The sequence below is a fragment of the Ophidiomyces ophidiicola genome (assembly GCF_022830035.1).
Source record: "Ophidiomyces ophidiicola strain CBS 122913 chromosome Unknown scaffold_3, whole genome shotgun sequence".
Classification (NCBI taxonomy): Eukaryota; Fungi; Ascomycota; class Eurotiomycetes; order Onygenales; family Onygenaceae; genus Ophidiomyces; species Ophidiomyces ophidiicola.
In genome coordinates, this window is record NW_026054643.1 from 580503 (window position 1) to 596355 (window position 15853).

Below are 15853 nucleotides of genomic sequence, written 5' to 3' on the forward strand. Positions count from 1 at the left end.
TACGGCGGATTGCTTTCTGTGGCAGTGTAACTACCGCGTGATTTCGCTCCTGGCTGCCTGATATTTCTGGCATCAAATGGCATCAAACGTACAGCAAGTAAACATGTTGTGGACAGCTCATCGCCCATGATCGCCACAATGGGCAGCCTGATTGGAGCCCGGTTGTCAACGAAGGTTTGGCAAACCGGCACCCAACTTTCAAGCACAAAGCGCGTTGTTGACGCGAGCCTAAATCCGGGATGAGGGGTTACACAGCTCTGTGTGCACAGTACTTCGCTTCTGCATGACAAACTTGCACTTTCAATGCTTGTTGACAGGAAATTTGATGTACTCAGTACTTATATCTAGCTGGACGGCGCATTCGATCTAACTCCTGGAACACCCAACAAGAGTCAGTCCAAGACCAAGCTGATTTATAGTCTGATCACCAAGCTTCAACTTGACGCCCACCATGTCTTCCGCCCCTGTCCCTTCCTCTGATAATCGCCGCCCCTACCATGGCTCGTGCCACTGCGGCAAAGTTCGTTACCTCGCATTCGTCTCTCTACCCCCGACTGTTGGGCCAAAAGTTGACCCCAAGACAACCGTGCGTTTCTACAAGTGCAATTGTACGACCTGCCACAAGATGGGGTATTTTCACATGCGACTCCCCAATCCTGCCCAGGATTTCTGTCTACTCTCGCCATCCAACCCCAAAACCGACCTTTCAGTTTACAATTGCTTCGAAGGAAAGTTGAACTGGTTTTTCTGTTCTACATGCGGTGTGCGGTGTTTCACCGCTGGTGCTGATGGTTTAACGGAAGAAATTGATCTCGAGGTGAAGCTAGGCAAACCAAGTGAAGGAAAAATGACGAAAATATGGAGAATGGATGAGCATAATCCGGGATACCACAGCGTAAACGCGCATACAATTGACCAGGACCAGGAAGGATTTGATCTCCGAGACTTTAGCGATAAGAAGTGGGTAAAATACCTCGATTGCAAAGAGGAGGTCAGTCCTGGACGATACAATTACCCCCAGAATGGCGGAACCTGGTGATCGGAAACAAATAACAATAGTCCTAATCAAGAATAATAATCTTTGCTATATTTAATTGTGAGAACGCTTGTGATTCATTATTGGGGCCCTACAGAGTACAAAAATCCTTGTTTATGTGATCTGGGGAAGGGTGAGGACAACTGAAGCTGCTTGTCGATTGCGACCAAGGATCACCTTTGATGGTTGCTCATAGAATGAGAAACAGAGGCACATTTCGGCACCTGGTACGCATGATCGTCTTCCTGGACCTCCGGGGAAGAGAGAGAGAAAGGTAATCAGTATTCCGTACGGAGTATGGAGTTGATAATTGTCATTTTGTGGATGTCCCCAGTACAGGTATAACACGAATACTCCGTAGAATAATTTTATCACTGCAGTGGTGGTATTGAACATCTTCTTTGGGGGCGTTTTCGCATCTTTTTCCGTCTTCGCATCATTCGTAAGGAGATAGAGCTATTCATGGCTGCATAACCCGAATGACTAGAATGAAATGGAACCGATTGTTAATCATTGCTACAAGGAATATGTAAGTTGGTCTTTTTGAGATTGATCTTGGCATTCTCGTACAGCGTTAGTGGTGCAAACTTGGCTTATTGGACTGAGAATTTGCTCAACCGAAAATATTCATCAGGCAAGAGGAGCAATTCAAACTTAGTAGACTTGCTATACAGAAGCTCGTTTATTTCCACGGTGTGGACATTAGCATATCCATTCCGCCTCCAACATGCCAACCATAACGATGGGGTCTTTGCGCACTCGCAAGTCATTCAACCCAAGCAAGTTGCAGGAAGCAGTAGCTCAAAGACGCAGAACAAAAAGGCCGTTAATACTAGGAGTCTTCATATGAGATCCAATATGTCAATCTCTGGGTTAAGATGGCGACTCCTATACAAGCAAAAAACCAGAAGGAAATAAGGAGAAAAAAAAGAAAGAAACGTCGCCGCAGCGTTGATACCATCCATCGCCCCATCAAGTTCTTGATCCTACTGTTCTTCAGACGCTTGGGTCTCCGCTTATTTTTTCACATTTCTGCGCATTAGGTTGCGGCGATGCTGTGGGATGCCGAACTGAGACTCTAAGTTCAGCTGTCTCTCGCATGGATCGGTTGAGAATGTGACTTGCACCTCGAAGTATGCATTGTCTTCGTGGGAGGCCATGACCATAATATGATCGCGAACCGCCCGTGCTGTAGCAACACTTTTGAAAACGGCAGTCACTACGCAAGTTAGATTGGTCTAGTCATACTGTGCCATGCAGAAGGGAGACTCCTACCGTTGCCGGCATTGAATGCCCAGATGAACTCAACAGCGTCAGCACCAACAATTTGGCCCATATCATTTAGAATTTTCTTCACTGAGAGATTACCTCCAAGGAGGCCAGCTCGAGCAAGCGTTAATCTGCGTCGTTCCCGCGGCTTGTCTTCCATCTTGCGAAAGGCATCGTCCCAAGCCACTTCTGAAGCGCAGATGATCTTAAACCCGGCACCAAACATCCCGGAGCCAGTTCTTGCGCGTTTTATGCGCTCCTGCTCCAAAAATGCCAGGGCATGTGCTGCCTTCTGGAAAGTGATTTCAGCAAAACCCTGCACATAATTGATCTCTATGCTATAAAGCGGGCCGTCGCGGATCTTTGAAGTCAAGAAATTCAGCGAATGGGGCCCAAAGGCGCCACTTAATGTCAAAATTGCCCCCTTTTCTTCACTGGATTCTCGGACTGGTGGGTGACCAACTGGAACCACCGGGTTGATTTGAGAGGGGATGGTCGCTGTAAGGCCAAGTGTATTTGGTGCTCGGTATGTGACAGCTGGAGTTTGTCTAGTTCCTACCATATGTGCGGCTCGAATAGGGCCCTGAACGACCGTCGGGCCGGGAGTCTGGCGAGCGACGTCCGAGTAAAGGACCGTATTTTGCCCGTTCTGCTTGGGCACTTGTTCAGTGTTTCGAGGCTCGGGCGGCTTTGTATTTGACGCGATTTTTCGCTGAAACAAGATTAGCTACCATTGTAAGCATCTACACCGGTCTAAACTTCTTACCCCGTCACAGATGACCATCTGATCCTCCGATAATTTGACCACTGCATCAGTAAAGATGCTGATGACTTCGTGGACGTTCCGTGCAATTTTATTTGCAGAGTCTACAAAATTATGAACTCGAAGCTGCCACGGGATTAGCAGAATACAGACTTTTGATACTCTGATTTTACCCACATGCTCTGTGATGCCGTTCATCTTGGTGATAACATCTACCATGGCATCATCGATTCTTTGATCCATGCTAATGGCGGTGCTGGTGACCTTCCTATGTAATTTGATGCCGAAGGCGAAGAGCTTCTGCGAAGCAAAAAACGATCTTTGTTGGTATTTAAGAGCAGGAAAGCGTATATGGGGAGCTGGATACGGCTCCACGGTAGAATATAAGCGTTAAGTAAAGTATGCAATAACCCACAGTAAAGAATATAAGGAAGATTGAGCCGGCTGACTGAATTGAGTATTTGCAGAAGAGAAGATGAAATTCACATCATTGACAGATACAACTGGGGAAACAATTGATCGAACAATGAAAGGAACACAATCAATAGGCTGGAAATGCCTACAGACTTGTTGGCATAAGAACAAGGTCTGAGTCACAGGAGGGTGAGCATCTGACGCGATTGTATGGTGACGCGCATCAGCTTGTGTTGTTATGAATAACAGTTGCTATCAACAAGCATGGTGCTTTAGTCACTTGCTGCTGGAAATTTCCACCTCTCAAGCAGCATTCTGAGTATGAAAGTTTAACTTGAAATACCAGGTGAAGGAATGATCTTCAGGTGCCCCTAAAGGCTTCTTTAATGGCTGTCTATGCTCTGAGTCTTATTATAATTTCTGTTCATGGCTAAAAGGCTTCCTGAAAACAGAAAGAAGAGGGTGAATGAAGTCATTGTGTCGATTCCTCTAAGAAGCAATTTTGGCTCTCTTTGATTCATAAGCAATCTATGCCCATGATACCTACATTGGCTTCTGGTTCTGGAGAATTGCTCAGTCGTGTTTCTTCTGGGCAGTTTTCGGGGCTAGACATTTGGCAACTAAATTCATAGTGAATGCATTCAGAAGATTTGAAATCGGCAGAATAAACCACAAATAAATAACTACATTTTTATGATACAGAATTCCTAGAGACTTTTATGTTTAGCTTAAATATTGATACACAATTTGCCTCCATAAACCCCCTATTCTATGCTTTCAAGACATTCCTGTATTTTGAGTAAGATTTATCTTCACATGTGGTTAATGGACCTTACAGTACTTTATGAATTGTGAGAAGATAGCGCAAATTTGCCTGTATGATTTGATTTTTAGAAATATTCTCTACAGGGACTGATAGATTATCTATACGGTGACTCTGAACCGCACTGCTGCAGTAGTATGAGAGACCAAAGACAGATGTCGATGGGGTGGTTATATAAGTGAATTACAAATAAAACAGCCAACTATAAGTCGTTCTTGATGGCCGATAAAAACTCTATAAAAACCCTTTGAAAAGTTATAGCCTAAAGCTTTCTACCTAACCGCACCTCGCGATAAGGGCGCAAGGCGCGGTTACCACATCATGACGTGACAGCTACACGCACCACTCCAAGGAAAATGTGTATGCGGAGGTTTGCCGCGAGTGGGTTGGGGATGATCAGGTCCACCTTGCCTGTATCATTAGACTACGGTTAAGTGTAGTAGTTAGCTAAGCCTCGGGTCTAGGTGTGAACGCCTGGAAAAACGGTTTCCAGTGACTGCAGCCTGCTTAGCGCCTAACGCTACCCCATAGTTTCTCCACGAAATCTCAGACCAGTCAACGGAGGATGCAAGAGGCGGAATGCCGAAAGAGCTGTGTTGAAATATTAGATATATACATATGCCCCCAATGCCTCATTCACGGTTATGCATGCGTGTTAGCACAGCCGATCGTGTTGCGAGGGCTCTCCAATGATGAATGGAGAAAAGCATGCAACTAGCGTTGAAATATCGTTGCCCGAAACAAAATCAGTACTGTGTTGCCTAGATTATTTGTAAATATTTGCGCTGTCGTAACTGTTAGAAAGATGATACCCCTTAGGTGAGAGGGGGAAAACTCCGAATGAAACTGTAAGCGTTAGTTAGGCGCCAGGTTAGTGTCTGTGGAACCTCCATTGCAGCCTGGTAATACATACTGGGCAGGGCACTCATATCCATTCGGATTTTTATCCAAGTATAGTTGATGATAATCCTCAGCATCCCACCACTGGTCCGCAGGTGTCACCACCGTTTCGACCTTGTTCTTCCACCATTGCTTGTTTACTTGCTCAGTGATACTTTCCGCAATGCTCTGCTGCTCATCGTTATGCGTGAAGATTGCGCTGCGATACTGCGTCCCGACATCCCCGCCTTGTCGGTTTAGCGTGGTAGGATCGTGCATACGGTAGAAAAATTCAATGAGTTGACCGTACGAGACCAACGACGGGTCGAACACCACCTGGAGTGATTCGGCATCTAGAATTAGGATGGTTAGCCAAATATTCACCCTAAAAATCAAAATGATACGGCGTAGAACAGCCGTCAAAGTGCCATCGTATAAACCCAGCCAGAACTTACGCCCAGTCCCGCCGGTACACACAAGGCGATACGTCGGAGATGATGCATTGCCCCCACAATATCCTACTCTTGCATCTAACAAGCCTTTTCCATTGCCAAACTGCTTTCGAAACAGATGTTCCACGCCCCAGAAGCAACCCGCCGCGATCGTGGCCCTTTGAGCGTGGGCGGGATAGTTCTGCGCGGCAAGTGACTCACTCGGCCCGATGGCCAGCGATGCATTGGAGCTGGAGAACGGCCGAAGGAGGCGCGAGAGGAGGGGCATGGCGGACTGGAACGGTGAGAAGGGCATTCTTGACAGCTTTCACGGTCAGAATAGGTAGTCGGAGAGAGACAGATGAAGTCAAGCAAGGAAGCTGTCTAGAGATCGACGGATTGGGCCGAAAGAACCAAGTTCGGGGCCAATTCGGCTTTGAGTTTCGAACACCAGCAGTTTGATTCCTGTCTTCACTTGATAAACTACACCGAAGGAAACCAATGCCTACTCTTCGACGCGGGACGGTCGGTGGTTTTGACCGGTCCTATTACTAACAGATGTGGCGGATATGTAAAGCCAGCTCCAGGGGACGGAGTTCCGAACGGAGTAGGCGGTTTGTAATCAAACGGGCTCAACTGTTTTCTGGACAGAAGAACTATACAGCAGAATACATGTAGAAGAAGAGAAAAATGTTCATATTACTCGCGCAGCAGCAAAATATCGCAATTGCAAATTCCCAACCGAACTTCCTTTCCCTGAAAGGAGAATGCACCCGGTACCCATAAAAACAAAAAAACAACCAGCTAACATAGAGTGTTATCGATATATACCATTTGCTGTCCCTCGCGGACTCCCTCGCAAACTTCCACCAGCAGGAATAGCAGTTCCACTGAATCGCATACTCTCTCGTGGTTTAAGATCGACGGAGGTGACTCGCCGCTGCCCTGGATTCTTCGTCACCGGAAGCGTTCGAGGGCTCAGAACGTTCAGCCGTAAATCCTGATCTTTCTCGCTCTTCACCATACGCCTTGCTTGCGATGCAGTAAACATCGTGTTCTCATTGTGGGTAGGGCTAGGCGATATCACTGGAGGGCTGCGACTGCGACTGCGGCGACGAACTCGTGGCAGGGTGGCAGCATGGTTTCCAGAAATACGTCGCATGGCCGAATTGATGCGCATTGCTTCAAGCTTGTCCGGCTTCCATTCGCCATTCTCCGGTGACTGGCTGTTGATGCTTGTTCGATCAAGCGATTGCCGGTTGAGAAAGCTGCTCGCCTCAATAGACCGCAGTGGAGAGTTTTCACTATCCGAGGAAGGAAGTCTAGGGAGAGATGCAGGGACTGGAGAGCCATTGGTTCTCTTCGACAAGAACCCGGCTTTGAATCGGCTGTTGTTCTTAACGTGGATGGCGTTTAGTTCGGGAGGAGCTGGAATTGGCGACGATTCCCTGGAGCCGGCCGCCGTTGGAACAGGGAGGGCAGACGTAATTGTCGGTGCGGGCGGCAAGGTTGGCTCGCACGATGACGGGGCTTCTGGGGATTCCTGAGGTCTCTGAGGAGTTTTTTCAAATTCTGCCAGTGCTCCATCCTCGACATCGTCTTTCCACCGAACGCTTCTTTTGGATGATTTCTCAGTCTTCACCGGCGTAAACGCGACGACTTTCTTTGGCGCACCTAATTTTCGTCTTCGTGGAGAGCCTTTGTTGGGTGATTGGGTGGTCGGTATCAAAGAAAGACGTGCTGGTCGAGGAAGGACGACTGTTCCACCGATGCTGAACTTCTTTCGCTTTTTAGGACTGCCTATCCTTGGAGTTGGTATGGGCGCAAGGCGGATTGGACTTCCATCGGGTTTGACTACGTGTGATGTCGTGGTCGTGCAGGTCTGTAGGAGCTTGCCCAGGATTCCTTTGCCAATTTCAATAGCTTCGTCTTCGCTGAGGTGTGTGATCTCCTCAATTGCGGCAATGGTTTCAAAATTGGCTTGCAGCAACATCTGGACTGTCTCCATTTCCCCTGCTTTCTCCTGCTCTGAAACTGCATTCAAAACATCTCTCTCCGCCTGGAACCTCAGAAGCTCGACTTCACGTTTCAGGTTCCCGACCTCCATAGTATCACCCGACTCGATCTCTTTTAGCTGTCGGATACTATTTTCTAAAGCCGAGTTTAGGGCCCGGTCCCAGTTGCACTTAGCGATCCTTTGGTGATAGTGTTGGCGGCTCCCTTCCAACTCCAGAAGGATGCCTTGGGCGGTCTTGCGCACTGCTTGTAGGTTTCCCAACCCACTTTTACCATCCCTGTTGGCGCAGACACCATCAAAAGCGGCGATCCACGAAGATAGTATCGCGATCCGACGACCAACATGCTTCAGGCGCAACATGTTGTTGACGCTTTCTTGTCTTTCAGAGGCAGCATGTTCATACGCACTGCGCAGCCGCGAGATACCCTCTCGTGCAATTGCTTCCCTTTTCTCTGTCTGCTTCTTGAACTTCGCAAACGCAACAGTTTCGTAATCCTTTTGCTGTTGCTTTAGTTCGTTGATTAGAGCCATTTGCTCGTCAATTTTCACCAAGAAATCCTTCACATGACGATTAACGTTGTATACGTTTCTAGTAACTTTGGTCTGGATATTTTTCGCCCGATTCGCATATCGGAGGGTGTTCTGCGTCTCGTCAAAATGCTGACTCGACGGGCTCACACAAACGATCATGACAGTTTTGCAGTTCCCTCCAAGGGAAAATTTCAGCAGTCGCGTGAGTTTTGAATTTCGATATGGGACATGATTTCGTTTTCGAGGGTCACAGAGGGCGTTGATACAACTGCCCAATGCGAGCAATGACTTGTTAATGTTCGCTCCTTCGATTAATCTCTCTCCCCTGTTCTTCGTCGCACTAGCTCGTTCACTTCCAGCAAGGTCGATAATGCTCAATGTTGCCATCGTGTGTGGTTCGTTGATATCGGCGTTGCGATCCTTCTGGGCAAGGTTGATTTGTAGCACCGCATGGGATCGCGAGGATGTTGCGTTTGCATCCGTCGGAGACATGGTCCGACATTCGTTGCCCCGCATGATCATATCCATTACTTCCTGGACATTTTGCGGGTGATGGCTTGACAGCCCCGCGACAGATACCGATTGTTTCGCATCTTCTCGGAGCATGAGCCCAGCCTTGTTTCCTCCGCTGACAAGCAAGTCGCGAATGGTTTCGTTGTAGATTTCAAGATAAGATAGGGACACTTCTGTGACTTTTTCATGGGAGCGTTCTGAAATGCGTTCGAACAATTCTTGCATTGTTAAGAATATGATTCCTGGCTGTTGCGCGGTTCCGGTGATCGTATGAGTCTTTCCGCATCCGGTTGCCCCATACGCAAACACCGTAGCATTATAGCCGTCCAAAACACTGTCGAGAAGGTTGCGTGTCGATGCCTCATAGACCTCTCCTTGTGTGGTATTCTCGTCGAATACACGATCGAACATGAACGTCTGGTCCTTGACGCGCTTCCCATTAGGTACAACGCTCCGTGAGAACCTATGGACGGGATTGTCCTCTGGGGGGTCGAACACCCTGACATAAATTGTATGTTAGTTACATCTGCAATATAGCCCGATAGCTAAACTGTAAGCACATACAAGCATTTGTTGTCCACCACCTTGATCACGGACCGGATCCCCTTTTGTTGCAGCTTCGGAGTCGACACGCCAGCCAGGGAGCCATCGCCGAGAAACAAAGGCCCATCCTCGCATTTCGTGAGCTGGGCCGCTTCGCGAATTGTAAATGGCCTCACTCTGACCGTAACCGAAATCGAGGATGCGCCCCCAGCGGCAGCCATACCGGTGCAGCGGAAGGTGTAAACAATTACGTTGGTAGGGCGGGTTATAGGCTAAAAGGAGCGGGGATACGAGCTCCAAATAGACAAGCAAATCAAATAAAATAGACCATAAGTAGAGGAGAACAAATATTAAATTTACTAAGCTCGCGGAAAGAGAGAACTCTGGTATGCTATCGCAGCGCTCTCCTTGTTCCCACCAGAGTTTGATGAGGTACACAAAACGGCTGTTGACGCTGCGCTCGATTATTTATCCGACGCCGGTTGCCAGGGCAGCACGATTAGTAAGTACCTTTGCGCGGTCATTAAGTCGTTGTATGTGGCATTAACCGATCACTGCCTAGCTTGGAGGATATCAATGTCTAGCTAGATCTCTCTTCCTCGCAGAACGAAAATGTAGGGAAGTAAAGCCTCAGATCACAATCACCATATCGAGCGTAACGTGAAGAAGTACTTTGTTGACCCTCAGTAGGTTCATCATAACTTTAACCCAGTATCTGCATTCAATGTGATCTCATAGAGATATTTCCCCCCTCCTATTCATCATCTTCAAAAGTTGGAACGACGACGTCCCATGCTTCATCATTAACGTCCATTTCTGCCCCACCAGCAGCGTCTCCTTCGTTGTTCGCCGCGCGAAATCTGAAGGCGACGGCTTGAGAGTCACGAAGATTCGCACCTTGTGGAGTGTCGTCCACAACAATATTCTTCTTCGCCGCAGAAGAAGGATCCTGCTTCTCTTCCTTCTGCTCGGCGGCAGATTTTAACCGAACCCAGCCTTTCTCTAGATTATTTCTGTCCAAGGGAATACCGAGTTCGACCTCAGATGCACTCTCCGGAACTTGAACTCCATTGATTTCCTGAATACCACGAACGCGTAGAGCGTCTAGTAGCTTACTTTTCACATTTTCAAAAGGCTCAGCTGGTGAGATGAGTAGAAGGATTGTGATGTTATGGTTTTTGAATCGTAGCGTCCAGCGAAACGGGCCGGGCTTCGAATCCGCCTATACACCATAGTCAGAAGAACGCTACTGGACTTAAGAATGGCAAGCTAGGTGATGGTATTTCATACCATGTTCAGTTCCTGAACGATATCGTTTGGCGTTGTTTAGTCCATTTGATGACATGCCCTCCAGGTGTAGCAAGCCGAGTTTAGCGCGATGATGGTTTTGAGCAAACAAAGCAAACAAGGTATTTTAGGATTTTATAAAAGCTCTCGTCAAACGACCCAACAATGGTCAAGACTATGGGGACAGTTGGTCTCCTACCCCCCACTATCACCTCTCTGTATCCAGATTCTTTCGCTAATTTTACATGGAATAATTTCTCGGTGGACTGAGGCCAGCCTCCACATCGGACGACTAACAATGGAGCCATCGGACCAAGATGCGGAGTCGCATTCAGAGTCGAGCGTGGAACAAGCACCGCCCGATGTGCCCGTTAAACTCGGCCGCTCCGGCGCATTGGCTGCCCTTGTTGCTTTCGGTACAGGTGTTGCTCTGGGAGCTTCTCATGGCAGCCAGAAGAGCGCGCTTCGATTCCGTGCTGAGAACGCACACCGCTTTCCGACGGACCCGAGTGGGTGGTATCAATATCACAAGAGCAAGAATTATGTTTCGATGCTCGGAGGGCTGAAAGAAGGAGTCAAGCTAGGGACCAAACTGAGCGTGGGGGTGTTGGGGTTCAGTCTGCTGGAAAATATCGTTGACCAGGCCCGTCCGGGAAATCGAGATTTTCTTTCTACGGTGACGGCTGGTCTGACGTTTTCTGGGATTTACAGCTTGATCGGTATGGTTCTTAAGCAATTTTTAATTCATTTTCGGTGACTAATGATATGAGACATAGCTCGACACGACGTTTATACCGCTGCACGAATATCAAAGCTGGGTTTAAAGTTCAGTCTGGTATACGGTTTAGGTCAGGATCTTCTCGCACTGGGACAAGGAAGGAAACCAGGATACATTGCTTGGATATATAAAGGAAAGGACTCGACAAGTGAAGCGGTCTAGTTGCCTTCGATGCGAAGGAAGTGAATGCATCACTTTGGGTGACTGCACTTGAAATAACATGCCAGCTGTCATGTCGCTGCTCTCGCTCAATAGCAAGTCACGCTTAGAACGTGCGAATCCGTGACATATAAAAGATAGGCGCTGTGGACAACTATCTTGACTGATAGGTTTCCCTTACATTTACACATTGCACCACGAGCCGCGATCGACACGGACAGACGTTCCAAAATCTCCAACTGAATTCGATAACAACTAGCATTATCATTCAAGATGCCTAAAAACAAATCCAGCGATTCTCCGCCACGATACTCTAAGTTGCCTCCCCAAGGCCATGCTAGCTCCAGCAATGATGCTGGCCCCTCCTCGGCCAACATTCCAACGCAAGACACCTCAACTCAACGCGGTCCCGAGATCCCGCCAAACAATGACTTCCTTGATGATCCTCCTCTTCCCAACCCACGGCCGAATCGTAATCGAAGACCACGACCGGGGCATTCTGCTAGATCCAACCCTTTTGATACTGATGGCGCCTATGACCACGAAGACAGCACTTCCGCCGACCTTCAGCTGGCGGCTGTGCGTCACGTCGTACGCCCTCCAACGTCCGACTCTGACTCCGAATCCTCTACTTCCTCGTTAATCGCGCCTTCAGAAGCCATTCTGTACGTCAGCGCGATGGCAGCGGGGCAAAACTATGCCCGGCTCTATGACACGCCGGGACGGATCATCGTTGTGCACGCACTCCCGGTATTCGTGGAGGACATGCAAGCCATCCTTGCACGGCGCGTCCTTTCGGTGAACGGGCTGCGCGGCCGCGTAAATCATCGGTTCTACTTGTCGACGGAAATGATCGGGGCCATCGCTGAAAGCCTCGATTGCTGCTACGGATTGGTGACGCGTTGGACTAGGGAACACGGCATTCTCCTAGATTTCAGGGGTGATGTGTGGCTGGATCCATGGCATTTGCCGCCCGGCGTCGAGGGTGCCCTCCGGCGTCTTTTTCATATGCATAGGGTTCTAGTGCAGTGAGTGTGGTCTGGTGTGGACTGGAATGGATGAACTCTACTCCCCTATTTGACCTCGTTCTCAAATTGGCTCGGGGTCCATGTATTTGTATAGATAAGTAGTGTATTTGTACTCCATGGAAACGAAACTGTTTTTCCGCCAAGTAGACCCTGCCTATGGAATGAACTGACTAACACAACCATGGTAGGAGTACCCGAGGAGCTGCTTGTTGGCCACCGGTGGCTGAGGTGAGGTCACTCTTCGATGGGTTGACGTCACTGCTGTGTAGGTGACAGACAACGGCAGATAAATAGGTGGGAAGAGTGGGATGCCACATTGAAAATAAACATCCACCCTTGTGCCATCTAGCTACCATTTCGCAGACTCCTTCGCAATCACTAGAACCCGCCACAATGTCCGAGCACGGCCAATTCCACCCACAGCCCTACAAGCCAGCGCACCCGCAGCCACCCACGGTGAGTCGTCACGCGTCGTAGCTCCCCACGAAGGCCCAAGAAGGCTTGCCTGAGCTGACCGAGGCCCTTATTGCAGCACAAGCCGGGAGTCAAGGCGACGCCGGCAGACCACGCGCCGGCGTTCGCAGCGGCGACACAACCGGCCGGCACCGCGCCGCCGCAGCGAACCTTCGCGGCGCACCCACGCAGCCAAGACATGGGCGCGGCTGCACCGGCGACGGCGGCGTCGACGCTGCAGGGGGCCACGTCGGCGGACGTGAACCGGGGGCTGGGGCGGGCGCTGGACGGCGAGTCGTCGGCGGAGCGGCGGCACGACGGCGCGCGGCACCGCAAGCACGAGGGCAGCGGGCTGGAGGGCGTGGGCGCCAACGCGCCGGGCGCGGGCGACGAGCAGCGGCGGCTGGCGCGTGAGTAGTCAGTGTGTTAGTTACATATTAACTAGGTAGTTGCTGTGTCCATAGGAATGAAAAAACACGTCCTCGCCGACAAGCAACGTAGATTGCATACGGAGTACTAGTATTCTATCGTTTATTAATATCTCATGACGTACATTTACTTTTACTGTTTGAAGAGGCACCTTGTACCATTGAGCACTTTACATTGAATATCATTACATATATGGTGAAGGTGAGGTTATGAGGCAAGCGAACATCGTAGACGTGAGGATCTGAATCTCAGGATAATTCAATAAACAACCCTCCTGCCGATATACCGCGTCATGGGGGGCATCCGTAGAATTGCCACGAACAACCTGTTCGAGATATCTTTTTTTCTCGTTCTAGCTGGGCTATAGGGCGATACTTCAGTTTCAGCGCTTTCACTATGGACCAAACCCCCAGAGACCTCATCGGTATGTGAAATCAACAGGCTCCACATCATATCCAAAATTATCCAGCTCCTTATGCTCACCCTCCTGCTTGTCGCTCCGTAGATTCGAAGCAAGATTTAGACGCTCTTAATCGATTTACCTCTGGCCGATGGCTATGGGGCGAGCAACGGCAGCTTGCGGCCCGTTTCGTTGAATTCGACTTAAAAAAGCTCTTGGAACTTGCTGCTGCTGCCACTGGATCACAATCGTGTGTCCAAGTCATCAAAATTTCCGAAGGACAATACAACAAGGTGTTCCTGCTTACTATGAATGATGGCCGTGAGGTCATTGCAAAACTGCCAAACCCCAATGCCGGACGGCCGCATTTTACCACCGCCAGTGAAGTTGCGACTATGGATTTTGTACTGCTCTTTCTCTTCTTCCCTCCCCTTCCCGATATATAAGGTATATCTATCCTAATGGGTTTAGTTGAGGAATATTCTTCATCTCCCGGTTCCCAAAGTCTATGCGTGGAGCTCCAGAGCGCCTGATAATCCTGTTGGAGCAGAGTACATTATCATGGAAAAGCAGGCTGGCATGATGCTAAGTGATGCGTGGGGAAATATGAAAGGGAAACAAAAAGCTCAGATTGTTAAGCAGGCTGTGGATATTGAAAAGACACTTGCTTCAACAAAATTCACAAAACTTGGAGCTCTATACTACAAGCACGATCTACCTTCATCCGATAGCGGCACGCCACTGTATATCGATGGAACCGGAAAACAGGTACATAATACAGAGTTCGGGGTTGGGCCAACTAATCATCGTTCATTCTTTGATTTTGGGAAAGGGAAACTAGATATTGATCGTGGACCATGTAAGACTAGCTTCCCTCTTCTGACAATTTTTATACTGAATTCCAGTGCCTAGGGTCCACACCTACGGAGTACCTGGCAGCCATTGCCTATAGAGAAGCTGCCTGCGTGGATGCAGGCTTGAGATACACAGTAATGCCAGAAGGGCTTTTCTATGGGCCAAGGCAATACCAGCCAACTCCATCTAAAAAACTTTCAGCACTACAAAATTACCTAAAGGTCGCACCCTATATCTTGCCGGAAAACCAGGCGACTCATGCATCGGTTTTATGGCACGGGGATTTGCATCTGCAAAACATCTTTATTGATCCTGAAGACCCAACCCAAATCCGAGGCATAATTGATTGGCAATCTATAAGTGCCTGTCCGCTTTTCATGCAAGTCACTCGCCCCGGGTTTCTCGATTACAATGGCCCGGACCCCGGCCAACTTGGGCTAGTTAGCCTTCCTCCTAACATTGATTCTATGACTCTGGACGAACAACTGAAAGCGAAGGAGTTGCACCAAGCCCAGACTCTACATAATCTTTATTTAGCCCTATCCTGTCAGGTCAATAATCCAGCCTTCCAGGCCATACAGGGCCAAGGTACTCTCCGTCACCAGGTTAGCGTTGTACCAGGCTTGACACTGACGGACTACGAACCGTGTCTCAACAGCTTGTTAAGGGATGTCGAGGCAGAATGGCCAAGGATCGTTGGAAAGGACTCGGATGATTTGCCGTTGGTTCCGTTCCCGTTGCGGTTCTCAGCCGCCGAAGTAGAGCAGCAAGAATATGACGAGGGGCTATGGGCTCAAGGCGTGGAGCTTATGATCGAGTTTGTTAACGAAACTGGATGTTTCAAACATTGGGATGGTAGGGTCAGCAATGAGGATTACGAGATTTCAAAGAGACAGCTAACTGAGGGCATTGAGAGATTTTTAAGCCGTGAGGCTAGGAATGAGACGGAGCGGGAGGAATGGCTCAAAGCCTTACCATTTGTGGATTGAGAATATAAGTGTATCAAAAAGATTACCCATCATTTTAATTTCATGTACTGTATTACTAGTGTAATCATGTGATAGGTCTACAGGTCACGGGTACTGTGCCCCGGATTCCGTGGAAGCTCGCTAGAACACGCTCCGACGCCTTAAGCGCCGCCTCGATCGATGGCGGTGCTTCACGGTCAGCTATGTGGTTAGTTCACTACTCCGGCCTCCAGCTAACCCACCACCACCTGTTGCTGCTCGCCGATCCGCCAGAGCT

The 15853-nt window shown here is 48.9% G+C and overlaps 8 protein-coding genes across 8 annotated transcripts; 4 read left to right on the top strand and 4 right to left on the bottom strand.

Moving 5' to 3' along the window:
- Positions 1–451: 451 nt before the first annotated feature.
- Positions 452–1039, top strand: LOZ57_001231 (uncharacterized protein; the record flags this gene model as incomplete). The annotated part of the gene is made up of 1 exon (XM_049250323.1): positions 452–1039. The coding sequence occupies one exon, from the start codon at positions 452–454 to the stop codon at positions 1037–1039; it is 588 nt and encodes a 195-aa protein (XP_049110683.1).
- A 1013-nt stretch (positions 1040–2052) lies between these two features.
- LOZ57_001232 (uncharacterized protein) lies at positions 2053–3311 on the bottom strand (the record flags this gene model as incomplete). The annotated part of the gene is made up of 4 exons (XM_049250324.1): positions 2053–2255; positions 2312–3017; positions 3072–3194; positions 3246–3311. 4 exons carry the CDS (start codon positions 3309–3311, stop codon positions 2053–2055), a joined length of 1098 nt encoding a protein of 365 aa, XP_049110684.1.
- A 1809-nt stretch (positions 3312–5120) lies between these two features.
- On the bottom strand, positions 5121–5904 carry mxr1 (Peptide methionine sulfoxide reductase; the record flags this gene model as incomplete). Its single annotated transcript, XM_049250325.1, has 3 exons — positions 5121–5151; positions 5219–5537; positions 5640–5904. The coding sequence occupies 3 exons, from the start codon at positions 5902–5904 to the stop codon at positions 5121–5123; spliced, it is 615 nt and encodes a 204-aa protein (XP_049110685.1).
- A 528-nt stretch (positions 5905–6432) lies between these two features.
- On the bottom strand, positions 6433–9440 carry KIP3 (tubulin-dependent ATPase kip3; the record flags this gene model as incomplete). Its single annotated transcript, XM_049250326.1, has 2 exons — positions 6433–9175; positions 9241–9440. The coding sequence occupies 2 exons, from the start codon at positions 9438–9440 to the stop codon at positions 6433–6435; spliced, it is 2943 nt and encodes a 980-aa protein (XP_049110686.1).
- A 533-nt stretch (positions 9441–9973) lies between these two features.
- LOZ57_001235 (uncharacterized protein) lies at positions 9974–10512 on the bottom strand (the record flags this gene model as incomplete). The annotated part of the gene is made up of 2 exons (XM_049250327.1): positions 9974–10441; positions 10510–10512. The coding sequence occupies 2 exons, from the start codon at positions 10510–10512 to the stop codon at positions 9974–9976; spliced, it is 471 nt and encodes a 156-aa protein (XP_049110687.1).
- A 292-nt stretch (positions 10513–10804) lies between these two features.
- On the top strand, positions 10805–11446 carry LOZ57_001236 (uncharacterized protein; the record flags this gene model as incomplete). The annotated part of the gene is made up of 2 exons (XM_049250328.1): positions 10805–11225; positions 11283–11446. The coding sequence occupies 2 exons, from the start codon at positions 10805–10807 to the stop codon at positions 11444–11446; spliced, it is 585 nt and encodes a 194-aa protein (XP_049110688.1).
- Positions 11447–11716: 270 nt separating this feature from the next.
- Positions 11717–12475, top strand: LOZ57_001237 (uncharacterized protein; the record flags this gene model as incomplete). The annotated part of the gene is made up of 1 exon (XM_049250329.1): positions 11717–12475. One exon carries the CDS (start codon positions 11717–11719, stop codon positions 12473–12475), a length of 759 nt encoding a protein of 252 aa, XP_049110689.1.
- Positions 12476–13749: 1274 nt separating this feature from the next.
- Positions 13750–15597, top strand: LOZ57_001238 (uncharacterized protein; the record flags this gene model as incomplete). Its single annotated transcript, XM_049250330.1, has 4 exons — positions 13750–13777; positions 13823–14157; positions 14225–14612; positions 14666–15597. 4 exons carry the CDS (start codon positions 13750–13752, stop codon positions 15595–15597), a joined length of 1683 nt encoding a protein of 560 aa, XP_049110690.1.
- Between the last annotated feature and the right edge of the window lie 256 nt (positions 15598–15853).